The 21,869-nt window shown below is 41.5% G+C and overlaps 1 protein-coding gene across 1 annotated transcript in view; it reads left to right on the top strand.

The window, feature by feature from the left end:
* The first annotated feature begins 8,599 nt into the window (after positions 1–8,599).
* VWA8 (von Willebrand factor A domain containing 8) overlaps positions 8,600–21,869 on the top strand; it is a 186,340-nt gene continuing 173,070 nt past the window's right edge. Inside the window, exon 1 of the mRNA XM_027674295.1 lies at positions 8,600–8,759. Within this exon, the coding sequence (XP_027530096.1) occupies positions 8,615–8,759 (145 nt within the window). The 5' untranslated portion in view covers positions 8,600–8,614. The remainder of the gene's footprint in view (positions 8,760–21,869) is intronic.

Genomic DNA, 21,869 nt, shown 5'->3' with positions numbered 1-21,869 from the left:
TTTTTAAAAATAAATTCTGCTCTCCCATGAACTTGTATATTGTTCTGCTTGGACCAATTCTGCTAACGCCTACCCCTTTGAATAACTGTACTCATTCTCTGAAATCAAAGTATGACTGACTAGTTGCATGCAAACTAGGTTAAGCCTTTACATTCTGAGCTTTTGAAGACAAAACTGCATCTGACGTGCTTTGCAGTGCTCTTGAACTACTTTAGCATACTAAGAAATAAGGAAATAAAAGTAGAAATGAAGGCAACACTTTTAAGATGTCCTTAAATTGACCTTCAGATAAAACCAATGCTGAACACTGAGAAAGAAATTGTGAATGAAGAAGAATAGTGTCCCAAGTGTAAATGAAAGCTCCACAATCCCATTTAAGCATTCTTAGAACATTAATCCATTTAAGATATTAGGACAGCAAAGGACCATTGTTCAGGACAGCAAGTGAAAGTCAATATGGGTTGGGTTACTCTGTCCAACTCAGACAGATACCATATTTCAATCCTGAAAATACACTCAGAGGAATTTGAGATCTTTTATTATTTAAGAAGTTCCATTGGGGACTTTAAAAGTGTTTATTTTACCATACAGTCACTTGCAAAAGAAAGAAAAAAAATCCACTCCTAATGTATGAGCTAAACATGTATTGCATTATTTTAATCTCCTCATAATTACCATTTTCACCATTTCTTTCACTTGTCATAAAATTGAAACTTTCCAGACAGACTGTCTGATAAAATTATCTAGCTAGCTACAGTACATCAAAGAGAGCAGGTGAAAGTAAGTTTTGTACTCACACACACTGAAATTCTGGTTGACCTAAAAAAAAAGAATTTTTTTTATCTTCTGTCTCTTCTTTTGTAAGCTATCCTTGATCAGTGTAGTTAATGTTTCTAATTTTCTAACTGAACTGTTACATCTGAACGTAAAGGAGAAATAAAACAAAGAGTTGAAAAAACAATCAGATTGTACAACATTTGAAAAACACAATGCTGCACTACTGAAAACACTAAGAGAATTCTAATGAAGTTGGAGTTTCCCTGGAGGACCTGTGCTAAATAGTCTTGTCCTGAGAAAGGAGTTCAGATATGGACTTTATGAGAATGAATATCAAACATTTTCAGGGTCTTTTCTTTTAGAAAAAAAATCCCATCATGGCTTCATGACAGCTGGCTGTGCCTTTTTTTAATAATTTCTTAAAAGCTGTTTAGGTCATCTTTAAAAAAGATTTAATCAATTTTCTGTATAAAATTCCCAGAAAAAATAATCTCATTCATTCTAATTTATATTTAACACAAGAGATTATATAAATACAACTCTGTGAGATTTAAAATCTCAGACTGGGTCATTTAGAGCTATTTTAAATCTGCATTTTCGTACATGTATAGCCTGTGAAGGTTTTCATTCAGTGTTCATGCAATGCTAATGCATTCATGGTGTGCAGGCCACAAGGCCTCTTCCCACAGACAACAGCACAGAAGGCACAATTTTGTGTATTTTATTTACATTGACAAGGTCAGGGGTCAGGCTGCTGACTGTGAACTCTACTGTTAGATGGACCCAGAACATATGCCAGCAGGGAATTCACTGGCAGCTCCCTTAAGCAAGGATTTAGGATATTAGTGTCTAAATGGACCAGTTGGGTGCTCACCTCAGCCTTCGTTCTGGGCTAAATTTTTCACCAGCTCTATTCTGTGGCCAGCCAGGCGTGTTGACAATTTTTCGTGAAAGTAATGCCTACAGAGAGTTCAAAGGTTCAGGAATGAGGCAATAAGTATTTTCATCTTTTGGGATTGTGTAAGCCCCACAAATGACCTCAGGCTCTACTGCATTAATGTTGCAAGTTCCACAGCTAGAGCATGGTTAAGCTTTGTTAGTTAACAGCAAACATGAGCTTGTGAGATTGCCTCACAATTTACTGATATTTAAATAACCTTTGTGATACAGGGAATTAGCCTGCGCTTCACAGGGACAACACTAAATTATAGGGAGGGTAACATTAGTTCTTTCTTCAGGAAATCTGGCATTTCACTGAAGCTGTTGGGTCACCGGCACATGTCAGCAGTGACTCGTTGAGATTATTCAGTGCAATCCTCTGTAGACATCAAGACATAAACACTAGGAAAAGCCAAGGTGTTTATAGGTTAAGAAGAAAGGAAACCTACCATTTCAACGTGAAAAGGTATAAAGATTTCAGGTAATCTTCGATCAGATTTTGCTTAGCTCTCAATGTAACAGCTCTGCTAACATTTTGTGGCTGCCTTTGAGTTGTGGGCTGAGCCCAGAAAAGCTTTAAAATATGGGCACATAAAACTGGGATGGAACTACCACGTTTTACCCAGATACTACTCATCCACTCTGCTGACCAGTTTTGTGTACAGTTGTAGACCACTCCAGTTTAGTAAAACACTAAATACAAACCAGTGAAGTTTATTTAGCAGATATTTTCCATCAGTGTCAATGTGGGTGAAGAGAATACAAGATTTGTTTTAGAGCATCATGACAACCATGAAGAACACAGGGAAGGACACCAAAAATCTTTGTCACTGAATGTATGTTTGATGCAATAAAGCTAAACCAAGTAAGCCACAATGAGCTGATACCCTAAATTGGTGATTAATGTGTATCAGAAATAGTGTGGCCAGCAGGACCAGGGCAGTGACCGTCCCTTGTACTTGGCACTGGTGAGACTGCACCTTGAATCCTGAGTTCAGCTTTGGCATCTCACTGTAAGAAGGACATTGAGGTGCTGGAACATGTCCAGAGAGGGGTAGAAAAGCTTGGGAAGGGTCTGAAGCACAAGTCTTGTGAGAAGTAACTGAGGGAGCTGGCATTGTTCAGCCTGGAGAAAAAGAATGTTCAGGGTGACCTTATTGCTCCCTACAACTACCTGAAAGGAGATTGCAGCCAAGTGGAGGTTGGTCTCTTCTCCCAAGTAACAAGTGATAGGACTGTGGTTGATAGCCTGTGGTTGTGCCAAGGGAGGTTTAGATTGGATATCAGAAGAAATTTCCTCCAGAAAGGGCTGTTAAGCATTGGAACAGGCTGTCCAGGGAGGTGGAGGTATTTAAAAGATATGTAGGTGTGGTATTCAGGGACATGGTTTAGGGGTGGACTTGGCAGTGTTGGATTAACAGTTGGACTTGATGATCTTAAAGAGTTTTTCCAACCTAAATCATTCTATAATTCTAAAACACACATCCCTGAGTTCCTCAGATTGAAGGAGTGACTACCCAGGTGCTGTCCTCTTCAGCAGGAAGGACAGCAGCAGGCTCTCAATATGTGGATTTTCTGTCTCTCTCTTCTTGAAGGGGTCATTGTCTTTGCTAGTGTTAATGCAATGCTACGTATTCCCTAAGTCCATTAGCTTCTATGTGCACATTGTCAATGCACACTAGGCTTTATCGGTCTATGAATATCTGCAAAGCCAATGAAATCACATTTTCTGGACATCTCACTGATTCTGTCTGACAATTTCATATCAATAGCAACAATAACACTATTGTTATATTTCATAGAAAAATACTGGTTTGGTATTTAATTCCAGAACATTTGACTTCATGCAGCTCTGAAATCAGTAAACTGCTATATTAGTTTATTGTAGCATTTTTTATTTTTCTAGAGTTAAAAGAAATAACAATTACAGAAATCAAATAAAAACAACCCTCCTGCCTCAGAGTCCACATTATGCATCAATAGGACCGCAGAGATGCCCCTACCACTCAGTTAAACAGCATGAGTGAACCAGGTCAGTATATTTTCAGTGGATTTCACAACTATTTCTGTCAGCAGAAGAATATGAGGGGTTCCAGTGATGCTCAGGACTTGCAAAACATTGTGGTCACGGTTGCTTTCAGCCTGTATCTTAACCTAATCCTTCATTACTTTAGTTCATATAATTTTTACTCTCACCCAACATCCATCTAGTGCTTTCACCCTGCCTCTTTGGGTTCCTTCTGCTTAATTCACCATTTTCTAACTGTCCCTTTGGGCTTGGCTCCTAATCCCTCTGCTTCTTCAGCCTGAGGAAAGAAGGAAGAAGGAGCACTGAAAGCACATCAGAGTGTCTTTGTCTGTAGTGCTCTCTGGCCATGAAGGAGAAAGAAAAGGGGGAAGTCTGGCTCAACCAATGTAGTCTTATTGTAGGCCATCCTTCATATAAACAGAATATGTTGACTTAGCTGTTAAACTATTGTACATTTCCTCACTTTTCAGAAGCTTGTGATTAAAAGAAAATAAAAATTTAAAAATGGGATCATCAAAAATCATCTTTCTGAAACCAGAATGACTCTCTTAGTAGAACTCTGCTCCTCAATCTAAAGCACAGGAATGGTGAGGTTCCTAGTTTAAGAACTGTTTTCATGTGGGTAAAACCATATGCAGATTTCTCACGCAGGGCAGAGGTTTTAGTCTTCTCGGGTCTCCCCTCTGCTCTCCAATAACACCAGGGAAAGTAGTGAGCATTTCCCTCATGATGTGGCTGCTCAGTTGTGTAGCATTCCAAGTCATGTATTGGTTATAGCTGCTCCTGAGTAAAACATTCTCTTTTCTTTTTTGAAAAGTGGCTAAGCTATTTTTGTTCAAGTTTTCAAAAGAAGTCTTCTGCCTGCGGCAGAAATTCAGCATAAGAAATTTCTGCCCAAATCATTAAAGAATGGCAGAGTTACAGACTACCGAAAACAGATGGAGTTTGCCATAAGAAATTGCAGATGCCATCACTTATGGCCTTATACTCTCTGAGCATTTATACTGTAACACATATTCAAATGTGAATGTGAAGTACCACTCAGCAGAGTACTTGTTTCTCTTACCTTTTATGTTCTTTGAGAAAAAATAATAAAAATACAGGTTTTATGGCTGCAATAATGATCTTCAAGAAATGAATTTCCAAGTGGCCGGAGGCTGTTAGGTCAACCTTCATCTAAGCAATCAGATTACACAACCTTCCTTACCTCAATGTCATTATTTCTCACAAAAATCAATAATTACTTTATCCTTACTTGCTGTTTTAGTTCAGCCTAACAGTGCAAACAGCACAGAAAAACACAGAGGCAGAGGGGTGTGAACAGAAGAAAGGTAATGGAGTTAATTTCTAGAAGGAAGTGTCATTCAAACAGAGAGGAAAGACCTTTCAATCCTTAACTAAAAAGGCAGTAATTATACATTCTGGGGTGGCAAATCTATTACAAATGCCATTTGTAGAAGAAAATCTAGCAGTAACTCTTGCTGTTTTATAAAAGTGCAGCGGGAAGAGGTAGATATTCTAATAACCATTAGATACAAAGAAAGACATTATGAACGAAAGTCAGTTTAGCAAGAACCACGAGATAAGACAGTTTACATTAGAACCTTGGTATCTTATTGGTGAATCCATTTTTTTAATATCAACTTGGATTAAACTAGGGGACAAATTTAGGATTCAGGTCAACAAAGGAACAGCTGTGCATTTCCACTTTTATTTGATTTATATTGTTCGCAATCAATTTCATACAAGAGAAGCACCTTTTGGTATTATAAAGGCTCATTATAGTGAATTAGAGTGGCTCCATGGAAATCAGTACTTATATTTGTTCAAAACTCACACACAACAGAAGAAAACAAGCCAGACTCTCTCTATATCCAGTACTTAAAGCAAGACATCGGTGGCTACAGATAATTTGGGAAAACGACTATAAGTTTTAAGCCAAGGAAACTAATTTTGCCTTACAAAAACAAACAAACAAACAAAAAACCCCCAAAAAACTGCAAAAGTAACCTCTCGATCTCAGGAAAAGTATTCATCAGCAAGGCCTGCCTCAATGGCTTGACTTTCTCTGTTAGTATTGCCAGATGGAACCCACACCACTAGGGAATGGTATGAATTCTGAGAGACTTCTTTTTTGTCTCTTCACATTCTCTGGACATATCTTCAAAGGAGATTAATGTTAGACCTAGCCTCTAGACCAAGATTTAACAGTAAATGAAGACTGACTTACTCCTATTACTGTAGTTCAGCCAGACCATTTTGGGTAAAATTCAGGCCTCACTGCATTTAGTGGGAGATTTCCTACAAAGATGAAGCCAGGATTTCATCTCAGCAGTCTTCTCTGTTCTTGTGTAGGAGAACTGAATACAACTAGGCAGAGATGATGCATTGTTCTTTACAGTCTGCACCTGTGTCTAATTTAGTCTTGCAGCTAGAGCTACACAGCAAAGTAGTTGACAGCTACTAGAGAGAACAGTCTGGAAACTGTCAACTCAGAGGGATCCTTTTAGAGCTCTCACTTTTCAGAGTAAGTTCTTTTCTGTTTAATCAAAGGAAAAGTATTTTTGTTAAGAAACTTGACATTCCAAATAAGAGTGCTGTTAAGCCAGGGAATGAAAATACGAAATTGCTGTTTGTTACCAATGCTGTAAATCATCTGTGAAAGCCTTCACAAACACAGCAGATGCAGACTGCTAAATCCTTCCACTTCATGACAGCACTGAACCACTGACGGAATCATGTTTTCCATAGAGAGGATTGAGCAAGTACCAGATATGTAAAGCATATATGATTAGCAAACGAAGCAGATGTCATGTTTAAGCAACAATGTAATATTGTATAGTCAGATAAAATTTCACATGTATATACACAAAAAAGGTAGATTCTACACATTCACACTATTGTATTAAATCTTGAGTGGTGACAGGTCTGACAGTATGGCCTAAAAACAATGCAACATTCAAGTTGTGCAACTGTTTGTGTACACGTGCATACATGTATACATGCAAGAAAACTATCCTACCCATAATTATGCACAGAGATAACAATGTTTCCACTATGTTTCACAGAAACAGTTTGACAATCAGTAAATATAGTTTTCTGTTGCTGCGAGTGGAAAGTTGGAGGATGAAGTCAAGGCTGAATTTGAAGTTTTGGAAAAGTTGACTAATTCAGAATTTTAAGGCAATGCTCTAAAAAGCAAAAAATTTTATAAACAAATGACTCAGAAAGGGCTGAAACTTAAAACATTTTGCTTGACAGGTGTATATATACACACACACAGAGGCAAAAGGATGTTCACAGTGGGAAATTACCGTGAATGTATACAAAACTTTGAAATGCCTCATTATTTTCAGCATAGCATAAAACCTATTCAGCATTCAGGTGATGGTTTTAAATAGACAGATAAGCAAGTGATTATTACTATTTATTATTTTTTGTATAGATATGACAGAGAGGATCAATGTAGTTTTCTAATTTAATATCCCAGAGTGCTAAGATACATTCATAAATTATTCCATTGTTATTTTGCCTCACTGGCGTTTTACTTTGTTCCAGCAGACCTTCTTGTTACTTAGCCTATCTTTAGCCTCCAGCATTTGCAATCTTCATCTTACAAGAAATCAGGGCAATATCCATAAAAGGATGTTTTAATTTAGTTTATCCTGCCTTAGACCAAGAACGCAGGTTCATAGACCTATATTAGGTACTAAGAATAGAAATTATACTCAACTAACACTCTAGCCAACAGGAAATGCTGAAGATTGTGAAATTTCACCTCTCATAAGTGTTTAAAGCACCTGACACTGAGGTGCAGAAATGCATGTAGGTCTAGATCAACATTCATAATACCTTATGGGGGCTTAGAAGCCTAAGTTGTCTATGTTTAAACAGATGCTTAGCTCACACTGTAATGACCGCCCTTTGGGATAATTGTTCAATGTTGAAAACACAAATGGGAGATTTACTGGAGCAAAATTCTCACAGCCATGTGGACACTGAGATATCTGAAAACTGAAGTACAGGCGTTAAAGACAGTGGCTTGACTCTGGGTTCTATCTCTGCAATGCTCTCTCATCATCCTTTTACTGGTGCTGAGATTCAAGTCTCAACTGGATTTTTCTTGAAACTAGGCTTAGCTCTTTATCGTGAAAGCTTCAGTCTTTCACAAATTATTCTAAAATTTAGTACCGAGCTTTTACATAGATCCAGGAGCACTACCTTTGGCTGAAACAAGTCAGTTTTGAAATCTATTTTTGTAACATCACCTTTCACAAAAACCTCACATCTACGCCATGCATGTGGCAAAAGTCACTCCGAAGTGAGTTGGTTCAAATTCCTCTGGAAGTACAAAATGACTGAATACCGAGAGCAGAGGCGAGGGGAGGCACTGGGGCACATGGGCCTACGAGCGCAGCGGGATATAAGAAATCAAAGGTAGGAAATACCTTTGGCGCAGGCATCTACATCAGCCACCTCTGCCCACGCCTCGCTTTCCAGGCTGTTTTAAGCGTTTCCACCTATGTAGTTCAGCGTCTCTTATAGAAAGAAAACGAGCCGTCCGCGTAGCTGACGCCCCAACCCTCCCGACTGAACACACCGGGGTCTAGGGCCATCGCCGCCCTCTCTGGCCGGGTCCCCGCACCGCTGGGGCGCAGCTGGGGTCGCGGGAGTCACTCCCGGTATCCCCGCTATTCCCGCTATCCCACGCCCCGGCAGCGCAGCAGCACCGGCCCGTGCCCGCCCGGCGCTGGTTTCCGGCGGGACTTTGAGCGGCGGCACTTTCCGTTCCCCGGGCTCGGCTGGGCCGCGGCGGCGGTCCGTGTGCCCGCGGCTCTCCGCGGCTCTCCGTGCCTCCCCGCGGTCTCCATGCAGTCTCGGGTGCTGTGCCTGGGCGCCGGGGCCGGCGGTCCCGCCGCGCGCAGAGTCCGCCTGCTCCTACGGCAGGTGCTGGGCGGCGGCGCGGCCGCGGCGCGGTGCAGCCGCCCCGAGGTCAGGGCGCTGCATAGCTCAGGTAACCAACCACCCCGGGCCCCCCCTGGCCCGGTCCCTGCAGCTTCCCGCGCTGCTTCTGCCCCGGCCACAGCGCCCAGCGCTGGCACCGCCGTGGGGTCTCTCGCAGCCGCGCTCTGCTCGCTGCCAGGCTCGGGGGAGGCCGGCAGGAGGTACCTCCCTGTGGACTCGGGTTTGTCCGGACTGCGCTGCCGCCCCTGTGCCGCAGCTCGTGGGTGTGGCGGGTCCGGAGAGGGGCGGCCGAGCTGATGAAGGAGCACGAGTCCTGTGAGGAGCGGCTGAGGGAGCTGGTGGTGTTTAGCCTGGAGAGAAGGAGGTTCAGGGGTGACCTTATCACTCTGAAAGGAGTGCTGCCTGAAAGGAGGTTGTAGTCAGATGGGGGTCGGTCTCTTCTCCTAGGCAGCAAGTGACAGCACAAGAGGGCATCGCCTCAAGCTGCGCCAGGGGAGGTTTAGGTTGGACATAGGGAGGAAATTCTTCACAGAAGGGGTGATTAGATATTGGAGTGGGCTGCCCAGGGAGGTGGTGGAGTCACCGTCCCCGCAGGTGTTTAAGAAAAGACTGGACGTGACATTCAGTGCCATGGTCTGGATGACGTGATGGTGTTCGGCCATAGGTTGGACTTGATGATCTCAAAGGTCTTTTCCAGCCTGGTTGATTCTGTGATTCTGTGGCATGAGTGTAAAGGGCAGTCACAGGCTTGCAGGGGTGCTTAATGTGGCTCGTCGTAGTGTCTCGTCCCAGTGTTTCATCCACAGTGAAGCAAGGAACAGCCCCGCAGCCTGTACCTATGATAACAGCTCTTCTCTGTAGAGCATGTTACATCTTACCATACTTTCTGTCTCTGCACCACGTGGCTTCGTCCCTGCGCTGAGGCAGAGCCTCAGTGTTTGTGTCAGGGGCTGCCGAGGCTGGTGCGTGTCTGAGCGTGCCTGCAGGGTAAGGTAATGACCTTGGGCTTGCAGATGCCATGAAGGATGACCTGAACTGCCCTGGAATATCCTCTGGTGACCTTTGAGACAGGTGACAGGCCTGTGCAGAGTAGAAATGGTGTTTGGAAAGGGTGGCCCGTGCCTGTGGTAGCTGACACTTTTTAGGATGAATGCCAAAAGCAACAAAGCTCCTAAATACAGACTTGTATTGCTAACACTTTTAATTACACCCCTTTAATCCCATATATCTCCATTTTATTATTTTTAAATGTTTATTAGTTGACCTGTTCATTTCTTTGTTTAGTTTCTCAAAAGTTACTCGAGAGGAAAGTCTTTGAGGAATTGATAACCATAAAATTCCTTCAAGAATTTTTGAACAGAAAATATTTTAATTGTGAAAAGGACTAAAAAACATAGGATTATTTAGCATCAAACAAGTGAAAGGGAATAAGTTAATGAGTGAAACAAACACCTGAAGAAGGTTGCTCAGCACTTTTCAGCCCTTTGTTGGGATGAGTAACCTTAAGAACAAGAAATTTAGCATGAAAAGTAACAAATGCAACATTACTGAAAATACTTCATAATTTTAAATGTGCTGTGGCATGTAATTGAGTTTAACTCAGCAATATTCATGAATATACTTTATATGTATATGAATAATAGGAGTACTCCCAGTTACAATCAATGATGATAAGAGTTTTGGTAGAAAGATTTAAGTCTCAAAGCTCTAGACAACCTTGTAGCTTATTAAAGGCAGGCTAAGAGATAATATTAGGGATATTTGCCCCCCTGACACCTGAGACATCTCATTCTTTATAGTGCTTCCTGTGTTTCTGTGAATTTGGGACCCTGATAGTAAAAATACTGGGTTTTTTTCTTGTTTTGTGTTCTTTCTTTTTTTTATTAATTTTTAAAATGTTTGCATGTCCTCTTGCAGACCCTAGCATTCCTTTGAGGACACTGAAGTTGCAAAGAGGTGATCTGAAATTTTTTGTACCATGTTTTTGCACTTTCTATGCAGCTGCTGTAATTAAAAGTCTTGTTGTAAGCAGTGTTGAGGTTGCATGTCTCTTCCACAAATAAGCAAAATGTTTCTGAAAAGGCTGGAACCTGTTCAAGAGTCAACAGCAAATTGTTGTGTACCCAGTAACTTGGATCTGACATTCCTCCCAAATTGAATTTACTGTCTGTCCTGGTACCTTTTAAGTCTAAGAGAGAAACTGTTGCTGAATTTTCTCCTGCTATATGTGAAGAAGCCATGCTTAGCTTTTCGGCGCTGGCTTTGTAAAGTGAATATGGCTTGCTGGTTCAGTGGGGGCCATGGAGGAATTGCTAGACCTGTCTAATGGTAAAGCTTAAGAGAAGTCTTAAAGTGAAAGAGACTTCGTGACTAAAGGGTAATGGGAATATTTAGGAAGAGTTTGGGTTTGCACAACTTATTTAATGAGGGAAACAATTTATAGTAGCAAATGTAGAAGGCTGACTGCCAAAATCAGTTCTAATGCAGGTTTCATGTTTCCTTCTAAAAGACTGAAAAGAATCAAGACTGCAGAGTTACTTGTGATGAATTATTTTAAATCCACATGAGCTTAACAAAGTGAAGTTGTACATAACTCAGTTCATTGTTATTTAATTATTTTAATCTATACATAATATGAATATTTTAAAAAATCCTGACAGAATACACAGATTCAGAGGTGCTTTAAGGGGTTTGTGGGAACAAATGGTGAATTTGATGTAAACTGAAGAGCTGGAAAAATATAAATCATTGCCAGTCAAATAGTAGAGGCAAAGGAAGGTCTCTCATGTGCTTTGCTGCTCAATGTACAGTTAGTAACTTATACTATATACTGTATATATAGTAGGTACATTTACTGTTTTCTGCAGCTCTACCTGTTTAGGTTCTCTTACTGTGCTTTCCAAAACCTGGTCAATTGCAGTTCATAGTCAAACCTGTGCTTAAAACCCAAAAGATCTCAGTAATACGTGTGGGAGTATGTGCTGAGAATAACACAGTCACTTCTGAAAACTGTGTCAGACTTCAGAATCCTAAAATGTTAATCATTGGTGTACTGGATCTAAGTGACTGTGGTAAAAATTGATAGATAATCTGAAAGAAGACGATGAATTGGACCATGTGTGGGTTTTTTTTCTTGTTCTATCACTGTGTAAAGACTAAGGAACTGGTGGATGGTGGGTGTAAGTGCTTTCCAGCACATTTCCTTTTCTAGCTTTACCTGTGTCATTATCTTTGTTGAAGTTCACATGTTGGCAGCTGGGAGTGTGGTACTGGCAAAACTTATTTAAGAAACTTCATTCTTTCTTCCCTCTCATAACATTCCTGTAATTGTTCGTTGCTGCTGTAGTTGTACAGGGAGTTGTACGGGGGCTGCATTGTGGTGACTGAAATGATTCCAGGGATCTGATTTACAGTGAGACCTTATGAACAGCTGTTGCGTCAGCGCAACTGAGAAGGCAGCAAATGGAGAGGGGAATTTTCAAAGCCAGTTGTCTGAAAGTTGGCAGAGTTATGCCAACTTATGTTCAAATTATTCTAACATTTAAGAGAGAAAAGACTGGTGGTAGAAAAATAGTGTATTTTATTAGGTGTGCAGATATAGCTGGAACAAACGGATGAGCTGTCAGGCAGGTCAGTTGTACAGTGTTTGGTAGGGTTTCACTGTTGTTCCACGAGTCGATGTTAGTATATTGTTTCTGAGTTTTATTATTTAGTAGTTGTTCAAAATTTAATTTTTCTTGTTAAACAACTGTTACAGGCCTGATACATGTTGGTGTGTTCTGCAAGTCCTGCCCATTTTAATGCATAAAGTTGAAGTTGTACCCGTTTGGCAAACTCAGGAACTCAGGATAGTAAGAAATGCCACAGTGAATTTAAAAACTGTTTTGTCAGTTTTGGGTAGCTTTTCTGTAAATGGGAAGTTTTAAAAACAATCATGTTGATTTTCAGTTGTAGATTCTTTTTAGTTTAAATACATTGTTGAAATTATACTAATGTATTTGTTACCTAAGCTCTGTTTAGAATACATTGATAGTCTGGGTTTTTTTGCACTGAGTAAACTGTACTTCAGGAATCTTCATACAGTTTTAAAACACTCTGAGCTAATTCTTCGCATAAGTAGCACTGGCTACAGAAGATTTGAAAGGGAACATTGGCGATGAGGTGGGCATCTATTACCCTGTGACTGAGAGTAGCTAGTTGATATGGCTTTATACAGACAGCTATGAGAAACCTCCCACTCATGGGCTTTCATGCTCATGGGGGATTTCAGCCATGCAGACATCAGCTAGGAGAGCAATCTGGCATTGTATATGCACTCTTGGTACTTTGTGAGCTGTGGAAATTGGTGGAAATTTTGTAACACAGATGCCGGAGAGACTGGTCAGGGTTAACTCTTCACTTCATCTGCTGCTTTCAAGTAGGAAAGAATTGTGACCAATTTGGTCATAGGTGGGAGGCTGGATTTCAGTGACCAGAACATGATTGAGTTGCAGATCTGGAGGAAGGCTGGAAAGGTAAGCAGCAGAGTTAGGATCCTTTGATTTATGGACTGCGGGTTTTCACTTACTCAGGAGATTGGTAGGTACAATCCTTTGTGTAACAACCACAAAGAGGAAAACTGCACAGGATAGCTTGAAGATTTTTAAAGAAAACTTAAAGATGGCTCAGGAATGAACCATTCCACAGTAGCAAGAGGCCTGCTTGGCCAAGCAGGAAACTTCTCAATGAACTACAGTACAAAAAGGGAGCATACAAAAGACAACGAAAGTGTAAAAGCACAATTTGGTGTGTAGGGACAAAATCCCTACCCTCTTGTCAGAGTGCAGATCTTAAGTCCGGAAGGACTCTGGTAAGCTTGAGAACTGTGTCATGGGTTTAACCTGTGAAAGTTGAAAAGGAAATATGAAGTTCTGCCTCTGGACTAAAGTTTTGCTATGTGCCACTGTAGACTGGAGAGGGACTGGCTGAGCAGCAACTTTGGTGAAAAGGCTGTGGGGTTGCAGTGTATGTCTAGTTGAATATGAGCCAACGCATAGCAATTAAGGTGAATCATAGACTGGACTACATTAGAAGCATGGCCAATAGTAAAGGGAGAGTTCATCTCTAGCGCTGGTGGGGCTCTGCCTGGAATGCTGAGTCCAATTGCAGGTTCCATAGTTTTTGGAGATAATGAGAAACTGATGGAGTCCGCTGGAGGATTACCAAAATTGTGAGGGACCTAGAGCACGTCACGCTGAGGAGAAACTGAGGGATATGGGTTGGTTTGTTTTGCAACAGGCCTAACAGAGGAGAAATCTGTTGGCAACTTAACAATTATAATTACAAAAATGATTAAGTCTAACTCTATAGCAACAGGTAATATATCAAAAGGCAGTCATCACAAACTAGGGTTTGGGAGGCTCGAACTGGACAGTGGGACAAACCTTTTTGTTAGGAGAATAGTACAGCAGGGGAAGAGGTTGGCTAGAACGGCTGTGGAACATCCATCCTTGAAGGTTTTTGAGATTCAGTCAGACGGAGCCACAGCTCATCAGATCTTGTCTTGGAGGTTAAATGATGTTGAGCAGGGGGTTGGAGAAGATCGCCAGTATTTCTGAAGTGTTTTGATAATTGATGAAATGGACATCTTAGCACTTTTTCACATGGTAAGTGTATTATGAAGAGATATTCCGAAATTTGTATGTCAAGTGTATGGGAGATCATCATGCTATTAAACATTTAAGATTGACTTTTCACTCTTTTGTAATTGAGCACTATCAGACTCCCTACCTACCATACCTACCAAGGTATGCTATTGGCCCAAACAAAAAATATCTCTCTACTAAGTAAAGATTGTAAGCTTTCTACATGACTGGATGTCAGATAAGATTCCATGCTCATGTTGTTGATTTTCTGCTAATGCAGAAAAATGAAGGAAAAGATTCACTTCCTGGAGTAAATACCAATATTTTGGTTTAATGATGCTTTGGATTTTGATTAGTAAAGACAATCATTAGCCTAAAACAGACAATTGAAAACTCAAGCGTTAGCTTCAAAACTAAAAATTAAAAAAAGAGGAGGTCTAACAAGAATGTTGAGTAGAAATAGAGTAGTATTCAAATTTTATGTTTGAAGTAATTATTTTGGTTTCTTAGAGGAAAAGACTTGAGGTCATAAAAAAGGGCAACTGGAGTGGATTTTTTTGGTTAGATTGGAGATAGGTTTTTTTGTGTAAACATTCATCTATTTTGGCAGCAGCAGCTGTCAGTCTGCAGTGTCCTGTCGGCAGCAGCTGAGCTTCACCTCATCTACATGTGAAAGCAGGGGTGGTCGAGAAACAAACCTAGTGAGTGCAGGAAATAGGTTTCTGTCCCTCCTACTTATGTATTTGGAAGGTTGCCAGTACTGATATGAGATGCAGAATAGGTGACAGTGTTGCTCAGTGACTGTATAATATTTGCAGCCATGAAGATAGCCAATAAGAGCTGCTATGAAATGAAAGAAATAAGTTGGCTCTTCAAGAATAAGTGAGGGTGGACAATCTTTTCTGTTCCTTTATGGAAATATGCTGGATAAATATCAGTTAAAAGCATAGGTTGTTTTTCTTCCTTTCCTTCACTTTAGAATGAACTGAAGACCTGGAAATATACATTTGAATATAATACAGATTTCAGACTTTCCTTTAACAGGTGTGATTTTCCCACACAGAAATTCATATTAGCAGAGCTTAGCACCTTCACAGTTTTAATATGCTCTTGCTGTTGCTGGCTTTTGAAACCAGATGGATAGTCTGTGTACAAGTGAATGTGTAATATACTAAGATGATTGTTAGAGTCCATTAACCTCACATATTTTCAGGACTAAAGAGGCCAAAAGGCAATAAATTCAGCGACCTAAAAACATAATGTTCCTGAAGCTTCATTGTAGTGTCTTCTAAAAACCGTCATAATATAAATACAGTTTACACATGAGACTGGAACTATTTGTGTTGTCACTTAAAAAACTAAATACATGTATAGAGCTGTTCAGGGTGGGTTTTTTTGCAGTAGCATTTATTTTAAAATGGCCTCTTCAGATGTATTAATTTCCTTTTTTCTTAATGTGTTATTTTACCAGAAAAATGGTGAGTAGAATAAAACTTTTTTCTACTTTGTAGTTGAGATGCAACCTGTTTATCTTCAGATATTACCAGTGTTGTTGTAAGTAATTTAAACAGCAGTGTCTTTTCAGCATATAGGAATGAATAGTAGGATTAGGGAACAGTCTTGTGGGAGGTGGAGAGGAGAAGAAGGATAGTTGGTGTGATAATTACTAGCTTTCAAATAGAAGACCAGTCAAACATGCCAAGTGCACAGTAAGACTGCATGTTTGAGAAGCCTTCTTTCTGAGATTCTAAAATAAAATAATCCACAGTGCGTCAGAACAAAGGTCCATCAAGTCTACTATTCCATATTGAGAACAGTGAGTAGGAGATGTGGGGGGAGAGTAAAGGCACAGGGTGTTGTTCATGCAGGGGTGCCCTGCCAAAGTGCTTTTCCAGCCTCTGGCTGCCTCCTCTGCATCTCGGGGGCTTGGAGCTAGAGATGCTGCCTTTCTATTCAGTAGCCCAGGCCACAGTGGACTGAGTGGAAAAAATAGGCCTGCACACCTGAAGAGCCCTTCCTTCTCAGTTACTGTAAAAAGCAGATATAGATATTGATATTGTTTCTGTCTTAAAGTGTAGGTCTAAAGAAGAGAACATATCAGGGTCAGTGCACTGCAGTTACTGTGCGTGTTCGAATTTCCATATTGCCAGAGATTCAATTCACACCTCTCTATTCCAGATGCAGGAGAAAGAGCTCATTGCATGTATTGAGGCTGTTTTCATATATGCTTTTTTTCAGAGTCTCTTCAGAGTCCTGTTAGTGGGTCATGATCTTTATGTGCTGCCAATTTCTGACCCATGTTGCATGGGCTCTTAAAAGACCTGCTTTCTCTGTATGTTGTCTCCCCCATGAATGAGATGTCCTCCTTACCTTTTGGGTTCTGGCTTATTTAGTGCTTGTCTTGTTTCAGTAGCCATACCTCTTTGTGTACCTTGGGCACTGTATCTTACTGTTTTCCCCAGAGACTGTGGTATGTAAGATTACTGTTTTCTGGATGGGAAACAAGAAAGCAGGAGCACATCTTCACTGCTTGCCTAAGCAAGCCTTATACAGGCTACAAAGTCTTCATCACAAACTCCTGTGTGTATAGCCCTTGTCCGCAGTAGTGTGGTAGTAGCTTGTGAGATGGAGTATATAGGCTATTCCATGATTTACCACATAGTCAAATAATGTGGGATACGTGCTCTCAAATTACGAGTCTTGCTGATTTAACAGCACCATTTTACCAAGAAGACTGTTATCAGTTCCTTGCCAGCTGGTGAAACACTGGAAAGAGCCTGTCTGGAATGAGATATCTGTTCGAAGAGTTTGGAAATGCAGTGGAAATGGACTAACCAAACATAAGTTTTTAAACAAGTACAGAAGAGAAAAACTGAGACAAGAAAATACAGTCCAGGTGGAAGTGTGTGATAAGATTAGTGGGCTAATCCTTCCCGTGCTCATTTAGCTAGGAAAATGGACTCTCCTGTCTTGGTTTATTATTGCTTGAAGTTCTGTTAAACACTGCTAATACTTTTGCTTTCTGGACAGATGCAAGCTGGAGGCAACATCTGTCACCAGGCAGCAACAAACCTATTAAAAGATGAATACCCTGACTGTATGCTAGGGATTTTGTGGGCTCAGCTCTCACCACATCTTACATATAGTTCCCTCCCAGCCCATTTTTCATGGAAGTTTGTAGAGTCCATTGATGGCTAGAGTACCTGTGGGATTTTTGGACATGGTTAGATGTGTTGATCAAGGGTTAGCGTGCTAGGAACTGACATAAATACTACCTGAAGAGATGGATTTTCCATTTTTCACCTAGACCAAACTCAGTTGTGATTTTTTTAAGGGAGTGCAGGAAATCAACTAAGGCTTTTCAGCTTATGTGCTAATAAACTGAGTAATTGAGATTCTATCCTGTAGTTGATATCATCATTCCAACGTATTGAAAAAGTCTGACATCTTGTTGTTTTGGCATCTTGTCCCTACTGTGTTTTGGAAGACTGTGTATGCATCATGCGTGAAAGAGTATTTACAACTTGAGCTAGGAGCTAATTAATCATATATTCTGGTCTCATTGCGTGTTGACTGGGGAATGGAGAGAAAATAAACTGTCACTAATTTCCTAAGAATATGTAAGGCAACCTGCTCTTTTTAGAATGTTAAAATTCTTCCTAGCTTTTGCAGTGAGGCAGTGAGCTTCTAGGGTGTTTTCATCAACTTGGAGACATTTTTGTAGAATCATAGAATATCCTGAGTTGGAAGGGACCTACAAGGATCATTGAGGTCCAACTCCTGGCCCTGCACAGAACACCTCAAGAATCATACCATGTTGTTGTCCAAACACTTCCTGAATTCTGTCAGGCTTGGTGCTGTGACCACTTCCCTGGGGAGCCTGTTCCAGTATCCAACCGCCCTATGGGTAAAGAACCTTTTCCTCGATCTCCCCTGACACAGCTTCATGGCGCTCTGGTCACCACAGAGGAGAGATCAGTTCCTGCCCCTACCCCTCCCCTTATGAGGAAGCTACAGATTGCAATGAGGTCTCCTCTTGGTCTTCTGTCCTCCAGGCTGAACAAGCCAGGTGACCTCAGCTGTTCTTCATACTGCTTCCCCTCATCCCATCACCATGAGTGGCCCAGATTAGAAAGATGTGGAGGCAAAAATGTTGGTGCCCTGCCATGATCCTCTTTAGCTGTTCCCCGGTGAGAAAGTAATTGGAGTTGCAGGAGAAGAAAGAGAAAAGGAGAGAATGCTTAGGCAATAATAGTTTTTCTTACTTTAAAACTTAGAGAAATGGGCAAAACACTAGGAGAGCCAAAAACTAGATTTTACTCCCCGCAGTGCTTGAGTCTGTTGTTTTTTAATTTAAGTGACTCTTAATTTAAGATATGTAACAGTTCCCAGAATGGGGGCCAGGGCCCTAAGCTAATGCAGGACTTTCTTTTGGAGTGAGTTTGAATGCATCACACTGAAGAGGGCATAGTACTCTTTGGTGCATTTGAAATGCAAATTCAGCAAAGGCCAGAAAATTAGCTGCAGCCCTAGACAGCTGCCTAATTCTTAGCTTAGCCCAGCTCTGTCCGGGACCATTCCACCTCTGGGCTTTTGCACAGATCAACCAAAGAAGGGTTTTTAGCTCTAGCATGGAGAGTGGGAACTGCTTGGTGCTGCTTGCACTTAGGACCTGTGGCAGTTTGAGCCACATTAGAAATCCGAAATCCAATTTCCAGGCTTCCCCCACCCCTTCCCATGATTTTTATCCCAGCACCGAAGAGAGAACTTTCAGGCGGAGGCCTCTATGGGGGAAAGGGGAAGTAATATACATTTATTTACACAAATAAATACTATACAAGCTAAAAGCAACTATATTATATATATTACACTTCTATCAGTCCCTTTAAGCCTCTCCCTTTAACTTTAGTCCAGGAAAAGCTTTTCAAGGCTGATAGGTAACGCAGTCTCTCTCTCTCATGGGAGTGTTCAGGGAACCTGAAACACTCCCCCACCAACCTTCAGTTGTTTGCTGCAGTCTTTTCTTCTTCATGAAGGCCCAGATAGCTCTGAGTCCTTTCTCTTTGGTTCTGTGCCATCTCTGTTGCATGGTTCTCTCTTACGCTTTCATACCTCGGTTCGCTGCTGCTGTAGTGTAGTCAGCTTATCAAGCATCCTTCAAGTCAGTTTTCGGCTGCCCCTGGTCAAACCTCGGCAGGGTAACTCCGGAGCCTCTCTTTCTGGCCCGTCTCCAATTTCGCCTGGGATTCTTCTCCCTGGCACCGAGCTGCTTCGTTATCAGCCCGTCTCTTGGCTCAGCCTTGCATCCACTCCCACTTAACAGTGAGAGGGAAAAAAGCCCCCTAGCCTTGGCCACAGGCAGCTCGGTCCAGTTATACACTGTCCCAAGTGCCCCACAGCCCAGCTGCAGGGGTGGGAAAGAGGGCCTAGCCTCCTCCCTCTTACCTCAGGTGTTGTGAGTCGCGTCCCTCACAAACACTCACTCCAAACGCTGCCTCCAACCCTGGCTTAGGCAGGGCTGTGGGCCGCAGGGCCTCCTCTCCCCCCTGATGGGGAAAAGAAGGAGGCCCTGCCACCCCTTTGGCCTTCTCACCCTCACACAGCAGCAGACACAGACAGAATTGCCAACAACTTCTGGCAGTTGTGTATATATGATTTTTCGGCAGAAACAAATAAGACGAGCAGTGATTGGCCCTCCAGGGAACACTGCCCTGGCACCCAATCACCTCTGAGCCCCCCGGCTCTCGGGAGGGCCAATCTCAACCTATGACAGGACCAGAGATGAATTCTTGTTCATCTTTTATATGGCAGTACTGCTGTTGCCTGTCTCCCACTTTCTGGCAAGCCATTGGCGCACTCTGTTGTTGCATAAAATGTGGGAACAATAACCAGCTTACTATCTTTTGCCAATATTTTAGGGAAAAAATGGGACTCTGATTATTTATACTTCAGAAGCAACATAAAGACCCATATTCAGGCATGTGTGTCAGGTTGTGAATCCCAGTCTTGGCAAGTCAAGCCCTTCAATTTGGGAGGAAATCAGCTATAATCCTTTCTTTACTGCTTGCTGTTTGTTACTGTAGGTGATTCTCCTCTGGCTGCTATAAATCTAGTCCTAAACGTGTAACCTTTCCCATGGATTGTGTGAGTCATGTCAGGACCTGGGGATTCTCAGTCCTGTGAGATGAGCAAGTAGCATCAGGGTGTGCTGAAAGAAAATGGCTTTTGAGTGCAAAACTACAGTCACTGCTAACTGAAAGGAGAGCTACTGTGTGTATGGAAGGAGTTTTAGTTACCTCTTAATTTGGACAAGCGGCTTCTTCAGCATTTCCCTTTCTGGTTCCAGCATTTGTCTTCCAAAGTGTTTGACTCCTTCTGCAGTGCTGTAGACTGGGTCGTCTTGGATAGAGTAGGACAAGGGGCAGATCTACAAGAGAGTTTTTAGAGTTGGATCTTTTTTGTGATCTCTGTACTTTATACATCTTATTTTTGCGAAAAGCACAAACACAAGAAACAGTTCCAAAACTTGGCCTCAGTTCATGGAAAGGGAATGTAATCAGAGTGCTGTGGCAAAACTTACCCCCCTGTGCAGCAGTCTTACTCCAGTAATCCTCTCCATCCTCATGCGTGCACTACAGTGTCTGTTGAGCACTGGAGATGGTGTTATCTTCAGCAACAGTCATGGAAAAAAACATCATTTGACTAGAATAATTTTAGTTTCATGGTACTTCTGAACTCATTTATGTAGCCCAGATTGTCTCTTGAAAAAAATAATCATCAGGTTTTTTACCAGTCTACAGCTCAGTTTCTTGGGGTTTGGGTGTTGTGCTGTTTTTTTGTGTGACTGCTGCTGCCTTGGTGCTCACCCATTCCTGACTGCAAACTAGTTTTCACTTTTGATTTTCACCAGAAAGTACACAGGGCATGCCCTGCAATTTAATTCAAGCCTGTGGCTGCAGAAAGATAGATAAGACAGGCAGATCATAGTAAGAGACCAGTAAATAAACTGTCCAGATGCTCTAGGTTTGGCGAAATCCAGAGCAAGAAATGCTTGAGACCTCTCAAACCTTGGAAAGGTGCCAGGTTCTGCAGCCATGTAGTCAGGGAATGCAGAAAGAGCCCACTGGCATGAATCTGTCATTTTGTACCTCCAACAAATACTGTTTCAGGCTGCTTGAAAGCTCAGGAAGATCATCACCCCTACAAGTGTTTCTCACTGCTAGTTCTGCAGGCAAATGTGCTGAAGATTTAATTTCAGTAAATCAACCATGGTAGCTGGGATGGAGTTCTACACTGAGCTTGAATTCCATAGGTCCCAACAAAGTAATGTATGGTTATAACAAAAGAAAAAACAGTCAAGGAATATTAATTAAATGCAAATTGTCCAGGTACCTGATCTATGGAAAAGCAGCAGAGCCTAATTAATAAACGCAAACACATTAGAGGCTGCTTTGTGAACACACAGTCAGCCTTACCACAGCAGGCCTGTGTTGTTAATTTTAAGGACCTTAGGCACTTAGAAAGTATCTGAAGTA

This window comes from Neopelma chrysocephalum, unplaced genomic scaffold (genome assembly GCF_003984885.1).
Source record: "Neopelma chrysocephalum unplaced genomic scaffold, ASM398488v2 Primary Assembly neopelma1_25, whole genome shotgun sequence".
Taxonomy (NCBI): domain Eukaryota; kingdom Metazoa; phylum Chordata; class Aves; order Passeriformes; family Pipridae; genus Neopelma; species Neopelma chrysocephalum.
Note: the sequence above shows the minus strand (reverse complement) of the source record. Positions and strands in the feature narration are given on the sequence as shown.